This window comes from Podarcis vaucheri (assembly GCF_965113315.1).
Source record: "Podarcis vaucheri genome assembly, chromosome: 1".
NCBI lineage: Eukaryota > Metazoa > Chordata > Lepidosauria > Squamata > Lacertidae > Podarcis > Podarcis vaucheri.
The window spans coordinates 40,270,359-40,285,463 of NC_138759.1; the positions used below are offsets into that span (position 1 = coordinate 40,270,359).

The 15,105-nt window shown below is 42.2% G+C and overlaps 1 protein-coding gene and 1 long non-coding RNA gene across 2 annotated transcripts in view; one reads left to right on the plus strand and one right to left on the minus strand.

The window, feature by feature from the left end:
- LOC309542768 overlaps positions 1–12,233 on the plus strand; it is a 39,891-nt gene extending 27,658 nt beyond the window's left edge. Inside the window, exon 2 of the long non-coding RNA XR_014224412.1 lies at positions 12,004–12,233. This is a non-coding gene — a long non-coding RNA (uncharacterized lncRNA). The remainder of the gene's footprint in view (positions 1–12,003) is intronic.
- Positions 1–15,105, minus strand: part of AQR (aquarius intron-binding spliceosomal factor) — a 57,021-nt gene that overhangs the window by 18,973 nt on the left and 22,943 nt on the right. The window contains exons 18-23 of the mRNA XM_082239317.1: positions 14,218–14,385; positions 12,814–12,983; positions 6,784–7,025; positions 5,535–5,675; positions 2,500–2,569; positions 964–1,074 (exon numbers count right to left, since the gene is read on the minus strand). Of these exons, the coding sequence (XP_082095443.1) occupies positions 964–1,074; positions 2,500–2,569; positions 5,535–5,675; positions 6,784–7,025; positions 12,814–12,983; positions 14,218–14,385 (902 nt within the window). The remainder of the gene's footprint in view (positions 1–963; positions 1,075–2,499; positions 2,570–5,534; positions 5,676–6,783; positions 7,026–12,813; positions 12,984–14,217; positions 14,386–15,105) is intronic.

The following is a 15,105-nucleotide window of genomic DNA, read 5'->3' on the forward strand; positions in this document are numbered from 1 at the left end:
AACTATGGTTCATTTACTGCCAACAAACCATGAGCTGAGCTGAAGCTATGGTTTGTTGTTGGCTTACAAACCTTGGTTTGTTTTAATGATTAAATGTAAAAACAGGACCCTTTCTTTATCACAGTTTGTTTTGACCACCTAACCACAGGAGTGGGACAATTTGTGGTTGACTCATGTTTTGTTTGTTTGTTTGTTTGTTTTAAAAAAGCAAACTATGGCTAAGTGATATATGCAAACTGGGCCTCTGGTGTGTTTCCCCCAAGTCAGTGATGCAGAATACATGTGAAGACACCATACAACATGATGGCAGCATCTCTATGTGGCATGGAGATGCTGTCTTAAGGCTAAAATCTTGAGTCTAAAATGCAGTACCACATGGTGCTTGCTGAGACTTTGCTCAGCTTCACCAGAGCCTAAAGCCTCCCATTCCACAGTGGCACAGAAGGATAGCCAGATAAAAAGGTAAATGCAGGGACGCGGGTGGCGCTGTGGTCTAAACCACTGAGCCTCTTGGGCTTGCCGATCAGAAGGTCGGTGGTTCGGATCCCTGCGATGGGGTGAGCTCCCGTCGCTCTGTCCCAGCTCCTGCCAACCTAGCAGTTCGAAAGCACACCAGTGCAAGTAGATAAATAGGTACCACTGCTTCAGGAAGGCAAATGGTGTTTCTGTGCGCTCTGGTTTCTGTCACACTGTTCTGTTGGGCCAGAAGCAGTTTAGTCATGCTGGCTACATGACCCAGACAACTTTCTGTAGATAAACTCTGGCTCCCCCAGCCTGAAAGTGAGATGAGCACCGCAACCTCATAGTCACCTTTGACTGGACTTAACCTTTTTCTTTTTCTTTTTTAGTTAGATAAAACTCTTTCTTTCTTTGAAGGACCGCCTGCAAGCTGCATTATATGTTCTGAAACTGAAGTGAGGAACAGTCATAGGAATAAAATAACAGGGCACAACGTTCATTTACCTGATTGGAATGTGTAACAATCAGGGTCCTCTGTTCAGGGAAGTTGTGATAGAGATTAGAGATTATCTGCACTGCCACGTCAGTTTTGCCTGTACCAGGAGGCCCCACCACCTACAAAAAGGAAAGGAATTTCTCATTGGGGGACAAACTGCTGAGAGAGTATATATTAGGCAAGAACAGAGCTGTAAGTGGTTTTTTTAAAACAACAACAACAACCAACAACACTACCCATAGGTAAATGGGAGTAAATACAAACATACATGTGAATGCATGTGAAGGTGAGAAGAAATAATTGGCAAGGAAATCCCAAGGACCTGAATGATAATTAAGTAGATCCTGGCCAGCAGGGCATGGGCTGTATACAATATCATGTTGAAGACACATTTAAAGAGTTTAATGCAGGGGTGGCAAACAGCATACAGCCCACTGGCTGGATCCTGAGCATCCCCAATGGGCCACCTGGACAGTTGGCTGGGCCATGCAAGCCCTGCTTTCAGCAAGCATTGGCAGAACTCCTTAGTGTACCCAATAGCCAAAAACAATCAGGAGTATACTTTTAAAACTGCTGGTTCTACATATGGCAGGGTGTGGCTTAGGGAAAATAGCCTCCTAGGGCAAATTTGGCCAGTAGGCTGGAGGTCCCCAACATCTGATTTAACGGTTCTATTGTGAACCTGGCTCCCAGTACGTTTCCGAGCACAATTCAAAGTGTTGGTGCTGACCTTTAAAGCCCTAAACGGCCTTGGTCCAGTATATCTGAAGGAGCATCTCCACCCCCATTGTTCTGCCCGGACACTGAGGTCCAGCACCGAGAGCCTTCTGGCGGTTCCCTCGCTGCAAGAAGCCAAGTGACAGGGAACCAGGCAGAGGGCCTTCTCGGTGGTGGCACCCGCCCTGTGGAACACCCTCCCACCAGATGTCAAAGAGAAAAACAACTACCAGACTTTTAGAAGACATCTGAAGGCAGCCCTGTTTAGGGAAGCTTTTAATGTTTAACAGACTATTGTATTTCAATATTTTGTTGGAAGCTGCCCAGAGTGGCTGGGGAAACCCAGACTGATGGGAGGGGTATAAATATTATTATTATTATTATTATTATTATTATTATTATTATTATTACCTGAATCTCCAAAAAGGGAAAACCCCATGGAAAAACCAAAGGGAGGAATTTGCTCCCATAAAAGCCATTAAAAATGCTTTTGATCTAATAAAGCTATTACTCTGATTACTGAAACTCATATTGGCTCCGCCACATGAAACAAAAATTTCCAGTCAAAGGAAATGTTTTGGTCAGCTTGTAAAGCTTTATTTTTTATGAGAAAAAAATCCATTTCCCCCCTCTCCTTCCCCACTTTAAGTGTCTAGTAAAAAATACAAATCTACTCAATGTTAAGGAGCACACCAAGCTTTTGGCACCATTTAATTTTACACAGTAGGCAGAAGAAATAAGAATTGTATGTACTTCAGAGATTAGCCAATATTAAAAAACATAATTTGTTAATAAAAGAGGAAACATGTAATAATATGCATCATTACCATTGTCAATCCAGGTTGCATTCCTGCACGTATAGCTTCAATCTGTGTATGGGTAAATTGAATTGTATTGCTGAAAATTGAATTAAAGTAAATTCAGTTAATCCAGAGCATGAGACAATAAACTGAAGTTATATGAATTTATTCAATATAGTCTTCATGAATATTTTCCTTCATGTTATTTTTCTTTGCAGTCAAGGAGACCTGAACTTGCTTAAAGAAAATATGCTTTTTACATTATTTGGGTAGATGAAGGAATTCACAAATATCAAGAGAAATCAATTTCTGCCTTTAGGGCTGAGATAACACTACAGTACTCCAAGTCATTACATGACTGTTCTGAAACTATTAAGTTACGGTTCATCACGTGTAATTTAGATATTGCAAAGCCATTGACCAAAACAGCTAATTTGATCAACGTCAGAAGTCATATTTTATCACTGAGCTTGAAAGGACTAGATACTTACTGCTAAATGTCATTTTAACATGCATGACTCCATACAAAACAAAAATACACCAACAATATGTTGAGGAGCTGCTCACTCAACAATGCAACAATGATAAGAACATACTCTTTACCAACAAAACTGACTTAGCTGTATAAATATGATTTGCACATCTGAAGATCACTTTAATACTCTGTAAGCAGTAAATTGTGATAACCCACTTGACAATTACCTCAAGAAAATGATTCTCCTCATTTGAATATGAATATATATATATATATATATATATATATATATATATATATATATGCTTTCGTAGATTTTCACGGGTACAGGAATGCAGGTTTTGGTGTCTTCGGGTGTCTTCCCGTGTAAGAGTCGGGGTGTCTGTGCGACGTTTCGACGAGGTCTCACTCGTCATCTTCAGGCTGGTGCTTTCGGCTTCTTGTTACTGGAACAGAGCAGAGTCTGGTGTTTGAGTTCCTATAAATACTGTTGAGGGGTGTGGTGTATAGCCTCCAACGTTCTGGGCAGAGAGGAAGTTCCTAGATTAGTGTGCCTTTTCTTCTTTTGTTCCTTAATTACTTGAGGGATATCTTGGGTGATTTCATGAGTGATATTCTGAATATCACTGGGTGGGTCATTAAGTGTAGATTAGTTGCTAAAGCTTTCGTGTCTTGACCTCTTGAGCTTGTGAAGAGTTTTTCTGAGAAGATGGCTGTGCTGCATTTAGTTGTGCTCTGGCTTGGCTTCGTGTATAGGGGCGAGCTATGGTTTTGTGCCTTGTGCCAGCCAGATCTGTGTGGGGATTGCAGGGGGGTGCAGCATCCGGAGGTGCCACTATAGTTTGGCTACTGGATGGAGTCTGTAATATGTCTGTGGAGAGGGTCTGGGTTTGGGTCTGGTGTGGTTGATTGGTGACGGCGTTCTGTGTGCCTCTGGTTCTGGTGTCGGTTTTTGTGGGGAGGGCTAATTAATTTTTGTGGGGAGGGCTAATTAATTTCGTGTCCTGTTTCTTTCATGTGTTGGAAAAGAGAGGAAGTTTTTTCTTCTTTTTTTGACGGCATTCTTGTGTTCTGCGATACGTGCATTTATTCGTCTGTTTGTTTGTCCAATGTACGTGGCTGGGCAGACTTTGCAGGGTATTTCATAGACCCCTTGGTTTTCCAGCTGGATTTTGTCTTTTGGGTTTCTGAGGATATTGGCTATTTTTTTTTGGTTGGTGCAGAAGGCTGTTTTGATATTGTGTTTATGGAGGATTTTGCTGATTTTGTCTGTAGTGCCCTTGATATAAGGAAGGAGGGCCATGCCATTGTTTTCTTCTGTGTCTTGGTTTTTGGGGGGTGTTTCTTTTTGGATTAGCTTCGTAACCCTGTTTTTTCTGGTATCCATTGGCGATTAACACATTTGAGAGATTCTGTAACTCAGTTGTCAAGTGGTCTTTGTCAGCCAGGCGTTTGGTTCTGGAGATGAGAGTCTTGGCTACGGAGTTTATTTGTGCAGGGTGGTGGTGTGATTGTGCATGTAAGTAGCGGTTGGTGTGTGTTTTTTTCCGGTAGATAGTGTGTCCTAGGGAGCCATCAGGTTTTTTTGTAGATTAGGACGTCAAGAAAGGGGAGTTTTAATTTTGCAGATTCCAAATTGCTCTTTAACATGGAACATCACCACAAGAGAATAATCATGGAAGCCATCGAGATAGAGAAACACCCTCACAACATGAACAAGCGTGACGACACGTCCCGCCTGCCAGACATCTGGAAATTAGCCCTCCCCACAAAAACCGACACCAGAACCAGAGGCACACAGAACGCCGTCACCAATCAACCACACCAGACCCAAACCCAGACCCTCTCCACAGACATATTACAGACTCCATCCAGTAGCCAAACTATAGTGGCACCTCCGGATGCTGCACCCCCCTGCAATCCCCACACAGATCTGGCTGGCACAAGGCACAAAACCATAGCTCGCCCCTATACACGAAGCCAAGCCAGAGCACAACTAAATGCAGCACAGCCATCTTCTCAGAAAAACTCTTCACAAGCTCAAGAGGTCAAGACACGAAAGCTTTAGCAACTAATCTACACTTAATGACCCACCCAGTGATATTCAGAATATCACTCATGAAATCACCCAAGATATCCCTCAAGTAATTAAGGAACAAAAGAAGAAAAGGCACACTAATCTAGGAACTTCCTCTCTGCCCAGAACGTTGGAGGCTATACACCACACCCCTCAACAGTATTTATAGGAACTCAAACACCAGACTCTGCTCTGTTCCAGTAACAAGAAGCCGAAAGCACCAGCCTGAAGATGACGAGTGAGACCTCGTCGAAACGTCGCACAGACACCCCGACTCTTACACGGGAAGACACCCGAAGACACCAAAACCTGCATATATATATATATATATATATATATATATTTTAAATAATGACATCTGAAACATATGTAAAGAACGACTTACAGAGAAAGCAAATCCAAACCTATAAACATGATTTCATGTTTTAAAAAACTGTTTCACTGACAGACATTTTGTAACGGAAATGCGCTCAACACTGATCCCTTTAGAAAGATGTACATGGATATTACCGTTTGGGTTGATTATATGGGTACGGTCCTCTGTTGGGGATGACATGGGGCTCAACAATCAATGTTTTTGAGCCATCAGTTTTTTCTTCATCACACTCTTTCCGTTTCTTTCCTGCTTCACTTCTGACTGGAAATGTTATCCTAGTGAGGGAAATCATTGTTCTTCAGCTTCATGTTATTTCTTACATGAGACTGTTCTTCCAATGAACTATTTTCCGCCACAGACTAGCTAGCCCCGGTACCCTCAAACCTTGACCTTTATAACAAAATGAAGATGACAGCATGATGCAGGGAAGATTAAATCTGAGATGACTGAAACCCATGAGAACACAGTATGGTGTGTGTGCTTTCCTTTTCTTAATTTAAGAGTTGTTGTTTTTTAGGAGAGAGACTAGATAAGGAGACCATTTGATATACAGGGCAGCAGTTGCTGCAGGCAATGGCAGGACAGGCATCAAGATATCAATAAAGCAGATTTCTAGAGCCATGAGACAAAGGCAAAAAAATAAGAACAGAGACTACATACAGTGGTACCTCAGGTTAAGAACTTAATTCGTTCTGGAGGTCTGCTCTTAACCTGAAACTGTTTTTAACCTGAAGCACCACTTTAGCTAATGGGGCCTCCTGCTGCCGCTGTGCTGCCGCTACACAATTTCTGTTCTCATCCTGAAGCAAAGTTCTAAACCCAAGGTAATATTTCTGGGTTAGAGGAGTCTGTAACCTGAAGCGTATGTAACCCGAGGTACCGCTGTACAATACATTAAAAATTGCAAAGAAGGAAATAACTGTTAAACAGCATTCCTAAAATCATGAGGGAAGAGATGGAAGATGGAAGGAACACTGCTTTACAGCGTTTCCCAAACTTGGGTCTCCAGCTGTTTTTGGACTAAAACTCGCATCATCCATGGCTAGCAGGATCGGTGGTCAGGGATGATGGGAACTGTGGTACAAAAATAGAGAGACTCAAGTTTTGGTAACATTGTTGTAAAGCTACCAAAGTCAGGAATTCTGTCAAACAGAAGATGGCACCTTATGAATGAGCAGTGTGAAAGAGCCCTTCTGGAAAATTCTGTGTGGTTCCCCCCCCAGTGCAACACATGCAAATTCCACAGAAACGTAAGCTGTCCACCATTAGCATGCTATTCTATGACAGGCATGCCCATGCATAAGAAAATGAGAATCAGATGGGAGCAGGCCTGACTCGGAATGAACATGAGAAGTATTTGAGAGGTGGTGTTTGTTAATTCACCTGAATGGAGGAATCTGCATTGCAGGGTCTTCAACTGTAACTTTAATGCTGTATCCAGGAAAGCTGGCTCTTAAGTGATCAATGGAGAGGAAAGTATCATTAAAATCCAGGGAGGCGATCTGATTTGGCATTTTTGAATAGTGAGCACTACTTGGGTCTCCATAACCGAGGATAATGTCATGTAACCAATCAGGAACCACACAGTCGGTGTTCATCAAATTCCTTATAGTCTCCAGAACAGCCTAAAATAAAACAGGACATGATTTAATGCCAGTTTTGTACTCTGGTTTCAAAGAGATTTGCACTCAACTTCACAAGCTATTTCAGCCTTTCCGTGTGCTTCAGAGAAAATAAGTTTTCTTCCAATGACAGGTGTTTGGTCAGACTGAATCAGTAACTAGATTTTCAGCTGACGTCAGCCCACAAAGAGCTAGTTCAGCAAGACAAGAAGTATTTATGGACAGCCTCTAACTACATGAGAATCAGCCTAGGTGAGCCTTATGTTTGGCCATGCCCCCTTGTCCTCCAGCGGCTCCATGAGGAGACTGGAAGCTGTTTGCTTAACCTCACTTTAGCATCCTATGCTTTAGCATCCTAAGTTCTCCTGTTAATTAGAGCTTAATTGGACTAAAGTACAGGCGCGTGCTAGAAGAGCTGAGATCACAAATTGCGGAACAGAACCAACTGCAAGGTCGTTAAGGTTTGAATTTGAGAGAAGACTTCGTTCAGTGCAAAAGACGGTGGGGGCAGTGGAGCCTACAGTTTGGTTTCCTCTCTACATTTATGATTTGGCAACCCTCTCCTGAATGTTAGTTCAAATTATACTTGTACAAGTGAGGATGGAAGAAATTGAATTAAAAATATGGATTATAACATCAAACAGAACTGTGTTTGTAAAGAAGAGAAAAAGGAAGGGAAACTCAAGAGCTGATTCTTTCCCATCCTTTATTATCTATGAACTGAATAACGCTAAAGGACTTGGAATTTAATTTAATTGGAAGGATAATTGGCCATATATATCCAGCTGGAAGGATGAAAGGAGTCTATGTGCTGCCAAGGAACTGACAAAGTTTTCTTATTGAGTCATCTGTAGTTTGACAGACCGCACTTCCTTCCAGGCTGAGGGGGGGGGGAATGGTGACAACAGTTTATTTGCTGGGACAGAGTGACTTTTGCAGCTATTGTTAAAAGTTCTTGGTGCAAAACAACAAAGCATGGGATGGAGTGATGGAGAAACTTGTGGAACAACAATGGGATATCAGCTCCGCCCAAGGCATGATGGATAACAGCAACAATCAGGAGAAAGACATAACATCTTACAAGGACAGGAAGAAACATGACAGCCAGAATAATTGCTACATACAGGAAAGAACAATGATAAAGTTTTTAGTCCCTCATTTTATGTTTTATAAATCACTTAATGTGTCGACACAAATAAGTTATTAATATTTCAGTTGTTGTATAAGGGATTATTACGATTACTGGGATGTAATTTTGGCAATCTTCACAGAACTCTAGCCCAATGGTTGCCATCAATTTGATTTTAATTAATTTTATAATGAAATGATTTTAGAATGTTGTATTATTTTATTGTTGTTAGCTGCCCTGAGCCCGGCTTCGGATGGGGAGGTAAAGGTAAAGGTACCCCTGCCCGTACGGGCCAGTCGTGTCCGACTCTAGGGTTGCGCGCTCATCTCACTCAAGAGGCCAGGAGCCAGCGCTGTCCGGAGACACTTTTGGGTCACGTGGCCAGCGTGATCAACCGGCATCTGGCGAGCCAGCACCAGCGCCGCACACGGAAACGCCGTTTACCTTCCCGCTATAAAGTGGTACCTATTTATCTACTTGCACTTAGGGGTGCTTTTGAACTGGTAGGTGGGCAGGAGCTGGGACCGAACGACGGGAGTTCACCCCGCTGCGGGGATTCGAATCACCGACCTTGCGATCAGCAAGTCCTAGGCACTGAGGTTTTACCCACAGCGCCACCCGTGTCCCTCAACTGAGGAGAGCGGGATATAAATAAAATTGATTATTATTATTATAACTGTAACTAGTAAGATTTTGGAATGCGGAAATAAAGAAAACCGGAAAGCCATCAAATCTAGCACACAGGGGGCCACTTTAATTAAACTATATTAATTGGTATTTGAAGGATTAGTATTAATAATTGTATTATAAATTTGCATTGTTATAATGAGGTTATTATTGGAATGTAATTGAAAACTAATTTTTAAAATTCTACAAAATAATAAAGGTTGTGAAATTCAAATCCTAATCAAAACAGACTACTTTGTCACTTTCACCCGGATCTGATTCACAGAGAAACCATTCCAGCTTTAGGGCACAGCTGTGCAAAGGAAGTAATGCCTGAGCAGGATGTTCATAAAATACAGCAGCTGCTTCCTAGCAAAGACATACATGAGTGCAATGACGGGGGGGGGGGGGGAATGTGTCAGTGCAATCACGAGTCACCACCAGAAAACAGTGGCTTTATTGGTGGAGACACCAGGTCAGTCAAAGCAGCCCCAAGGCCATTCAGTCCTCCATGTGGAGCAATATATACAAACATGGCCTGCAGTATTATTACCATGTTATGAAATACAAGACAAATAACGAATACTCTTTTTAAAATGTGTATAGACAGCTGCACGGATGTTACTGGCCCAGAGATGGAAAGAAGATAAAATTCCTACCAGAGAAGTATGGCATATGAAGTTAATGGACTATGCTGAAATGGCTAAAATGACCGGAAGAGTCAGAAATCAGGAAGACCAAAATTTTAATAAGGAATGGGGAAAATTTATAACAGGCTTCCTCAACCTTGGCCCTCCAGATGTTTTTGGCCTACAACTCCCATGATCCCTAGCAAGCAGGACCAGTGGTCAGAACATCTGGAGGGCCGAGATTGAGGAAGCCTGATTTAGAACTTATCTTAAAGACCACTGTAAACAGTTAAGATCGTTAGTAGGACTGGAATAGCACTTGTAGTTTAAGGTTGATTCTGGACACAATGGAAGAAGTAAAGGGTTTGGATTATCATAAAAGATGCGGGAAGAACTGATTAATAATAGGATCCACATAGGGGAGGATGGAAGCCCAGGAGATTCCCTGGATTCCTTGTTTTTATGATCTATGTTTGTTATATCTCTGTAAAATTATAAGTTGAAAAATCAAATAAATAAATTAAAAAAATAAAAATGTGTGTACATACTCTTTAAAAAAATCTATTTACCTGCTTTATAGCAGCTAGCATCCCTCCTTCCCTGGTGACAGTCCCTGCTCAGCATGACATGAGAAGCCTCTCTCAGGAAGGGGTCTTCTTATACCATGCAGAGCTCTGAAGCAGGCAAAAGCAATGCAAACTGCTTCTGCCTGCTCCAAAACTCAACAAGAAGCTCTCTTCCACCCAGCTGCATGGAGACTGGCCTGCTCTAAAGTCCAATATGCTAGGAAACCCCCCTCGGCCTGAAGTCTCCTGCATATGGCAGAAGTCAGTAGGTGATCCCAGACTGTAGCCGTCTAGTAAGCAGAGGCAAAATTTGTGGCCTCCTATGAATTATTTTTTACCTCATAATATTCTGGAAATGTCTCTTTAGATATGTACAGAATGACACTGTTCTATCTAATAAACAATAGTTTGGGATCTTCATACTTAAAAACAGCTTAGTTCCCTGTCTCCCTTCCTAACTGGATTAAGTTGTGAAATTTCTCTTAAAACAAAATATGTGGCCTCGCATCTGAAGGATGGCTCCTTTACTTATTCCTCTGCATTGAGGATATTTACTAGTTCTAATGTGTAAGCGAAGAGCAGGACATAAAAAAGAATGTCCACCTGATCTCTTGCTGATCAACATACAGTTAAGCTTGATCCTGAAGTCAAGACCGGTGCCAGGTTTGTCAGGGCACCTTCAGGGTGGGCATCTCTCCTCTTACCGTGGATGTGACTAGTATGTGTGCCCTGGCAGGGCTTTGTTGATGTTTTCACCTTTGCTACAGCAGTGACAGTGGCAGCCAAGGGGAGCAGCAAAAACAGCAAAAAGAAAAGCAGTCAGTCTAGCCAGCCAACATTACTGCTGGCGCCTGCCATTTCCTCACAATACTTCTGGAGCCCCGAGGCCATATCCCTCCTAAGGAATGCCAACGAGGTATTGTGGGGAAATAAAAAATGGCAGCTGCTAGCATCAGCCACATCTGTCTGGGCTCCAGCCAACATTTTGGATCAGTGATGGGCTGCTCCTAAAGTCCTGGGCCATTGGGAAATGCTCAACTCTGGATGACAGCCTTGCAAGTAGTAAGACACAAAAATTGTCCTGGGCATTAGAAACATAGGAAGCTATCTTACACCACATCAGGTCACTTGTCCATCTAACTCAGTATTGTATACTAGCAGACAGCAGCTCTCCAGAGTTTAGGACAGAAGTCCTTCCCAGTAACCTTGATCTCCAAATCGTTTCAGACTTAGACACCCTTTATCTCATAAAGACCTCGGTGAAATTTGAAAGCTTCCAGGCTCTTACATGTACAGATCCAAATATATCACCTTATCTTTTCCGAGACTAAATGCAACTGTGCTGCCAATTATAAACTAATTAATATTGGCCGAGTACATGTAAAGGTACTCGGTACAAAAGGAGATTACAGGTAAGCCAAAGCAACCAGGTTTCTAAAAATTGCACCAATAATTGCAATTTCCCTGCTTCTTCTTTCTAGAAAGTCCAATCCATTTTTTAAAAAGCACTAGGCATTAATCTTCGTTTCACCAATTCAGGACAACTGGCAACTCCAACAGTAAAACAGGTTATCTGCTCAGCTGATAAAACTCTTTTAAGTGCTGTAGCAGATGGACATCACCTCATGATCAGACAGGAAGAGTGGAGTTTTGCATGGATTTGCATAATACCTGATCTTGCCAATCGATGAAGCAGCAGCTGTATTTATGACACACAAGGTTATTTGAGGTGATCGGTTAAAAATGGCAACATTCCGTCTTTGAAAAATGTATTTATTCAACAGATGACTAGTATAAAGGGAAACAAACTCCAAAATACTAATATTTCTTTGATGTAGTGGCCACAAGCAATAAAAGGCAAGAGGGCAGACCTACCATGGCGAAGTGCCGACTGTCATATTTAGCTATCGCTTTATGTTTGTGCTTCTACAGCTGTCATGTTTGCTTAATTTAGGAGACTACATAAGATTTTTGCATCTTTCTCCCTACAGGCTCAGCAGAGAAATCAAGCTGTCTGCTATCTGCTTGACACACTACCAACATTTGTCATTAGTGAGAATGACTTACCTTATTTTCTGTTATGTGAGCAAGGAGGCATAGAGCAGATAGGGATAACCTATCCTCCGGGACAGAGCAATCCCAAGAAGCAGGCGGAGCCTCATCAATTGGTTTAACTTTTAACATGAGGGAAATGTGAAATTAAAGAGACACTGCCAAATCATTTCTGTATTATCTGGTTGTCTGACTGTCCTTTGCTTGCAAATAACCTTTTAAAAACTTGGAAGGCAAAACTTTTGTTTTCAGCAGAACACTGAGCAGTCTTTTCAGCAATCGATACAGATTTAAACTGTTACACTCAAGGGGAAAACCCCAAATACCAGCATGATTCCTACACTGCTAGCAACAGAGGCAGATGCCCTGGTGGCATATTCTTAATTTAACCATCACTACATTATAGCTTATAAAGCAGAACCACCTTGCTTGCAATTCTGAAAGCTGATGCACTAACCATCTTTTGTCCAAATTTAATGTTTTTTTGATAATAAGGTGACCTACGCTGTGGATTCCATCTGAAACTTGGTGAGTCCAAAATCCAATAGATTCATTTGGAAATTTACCTCTTTAGGTGCATGAAGTTTCACCATGAATGGGTTTAAGATTTAAGAAAAACAACTAAACAGTGGGAGGAGGGCAAGGACCACACATTTTTTAATGGACATATGGCCCACATTGACACAAGATCCAAAAAATACTCTGCTTTCAACATTTATTTTTAAGCAGAAAATTGCACTGTGACTTACTTTAAAGTTGTTTTCTTTTGGCTTTCTCCTCATAATTATGTTAAATGTCTCATAGACATCTTCTCTTCCACTTTGGATGGTATTGGTCATGTCCTGTTGATACTGATTGGGATCCAAGAACACTCTAAACGTTCTGGAATCACCTTTAAGTCTTGGTTTCGGTTCTGGTCCTGTTTGCATTGAAAGGCAAATAAAGTTCAAAGTTGTTGAAAGATAAACTAAACAGAAAATGCCTTGCAAAACAACAACAACAACAACTTTTGAGTAATCTGTTCACACCACGACCAATCCTCTCCAACTGATTCCAACTTTCCTTACCCCTTTCTCCTCTCCTTGCCCCTGCCTAACAAGGCTGTCCCTTCCTGGCTCACATCTGGTGATCCACTCTGCCAAGAACAGGTGACTGGCATTGGGACTATTTAGGTCAGCTCTACATACCAGCCAGTGTCACTGAATGGATCAGGTCAACCAGCTCTGTTCCTACCATCTCTAGAATAAGCACCGCTACAGCCTGGCAAGAACTGGCATATTAGGGTGTCTGAGCTTGCCCATCCTAGCCAGGCTGCTACAGGGACGGAAACATTTACCACCTTAGAGCCACAATCAGACACATGCTGTTAGCAGGGAAATTATGCCTACCGTTAAGTGCAATGTAGATTTTGCCTTCATATTTCAACTAAATATATTCAGTTGTTCTTTATTTATTACCCATCCTTTAACCAGCTGCTCACAGTTACAATGATTTAAAATTCAAAATTTAAAGCAGTTAAATCCGATCACAAATCACAAGAATAGGCTGGGCTCTGCAAACAGATATCTCAGACACCTTTGCCAGGGGCAGAGAGGTGTGTCTTCAGCACCCACCAAAAGCTTTATAGTGAAGAAGGCAAGTGCACCTCCGTGGGGAGGGAGCTTGATAAATTATAAAGGTAAAAGGTAAAGGGACCCCTGACCATTAGGTCCAGTCGTGACCGACTCTGGGGTTGCGGCGCTCATCTCGCTTTATTGGCCAAGGGAGCCGGCGTACAGCTTCCGGGTCATGTGGCCAGCATGACTAAGCCGCTTCTGGTGAAACCAGAGCAGTGCCCAGAAACACCATTTACCTTCCCGCCAGAGCAGTACCTATTTATCTACTTGCACTTTGTGCTTTCGAACTGCTAGGTTGGCAGGAGCAGGGACCGAGCAACGGGAGCTCACCCCGTTGCAGGGATTCAAACCACCGACCTTCTGATTGGCAAGTTCTAGGCTCTGTGGTTTAACACAGAGCACCACCCGCCACAGCAAATGCCCTCCTCCCAAACTTCTGAGGCAGCTTGAACTACCAAGAGGGGCCCCCTCTGCTGATCTTAATAGTCAGGAGGGTCTGCAGGGAAGGAGACGGTCTTTCAGATATTATCGACATACCTTCTTCAATGACGCGCCCCTTATCATCCAGCATTCCCTGGATTTCGCATCCTCTCACATATACCAGGCCTGTCTGCTCAACGAATGGCTGCCTTCTGTCAAACTTCGTACCATACGGCTGTGTGGGTCGGACAGTAATTAAAAAGCAAACATCGTGCTTGCGCAGACCTAAAAGGGGGGGGGGAATGTCAGTGCGATCTGATCATTTGCAGGTGTAGTGGTTATTTTATGCTGTAGCTTCATAAAGTTGGTTCCCCACATGGCTCAGATCCAGAGCTTGTAACAATTAGCTGTGCAATCAGTGTAGTGGGTCCAAGCCTGGGGAACCCCCTACCAAGTGAGATTAGACAGCCACCCTCCTTGCTGAAGTTCAGAGATATGATCAATACTGTCTTGTTTCAGCAGGCAATTTAAAGTAGTGTTTGGTTTTGGGATACATTTTTACCGTTTTACCGTGCCATTTTCTGTGTATTGCTTTTATGTACACAGGTTAGAAATGCAAATAATTAGGTGGTATATAAATGTCTTGAATAAATGAACAATTTAGGTCAGAGAAAAGCAAAACGGAGATTGTACAGAAGCCAGTAGCAGCTTTATCTCTGTTCCCTGTGCTATCATTAATATGTGATTATCTTATTCGTATTCATTTGTAGACCTTTTCCAAGACAAAGATCTCCACTAGGAATGTAGGAACGTAGGAAGAGAAGCTTATCTGAGGCTTGAAGCCAGGATCCCAATCCAAACAAATGTTTTAAAAATATAAAAATTCACAATACTTTAGTGCATTTTAGTGCAGGCTCTGCATTTTGAATCAGGACATGCAACCAAAAGGATTGCACAATCCCATCATATTTTAAACACGTCTGTTGCTGAATTTCTGAACTAGCC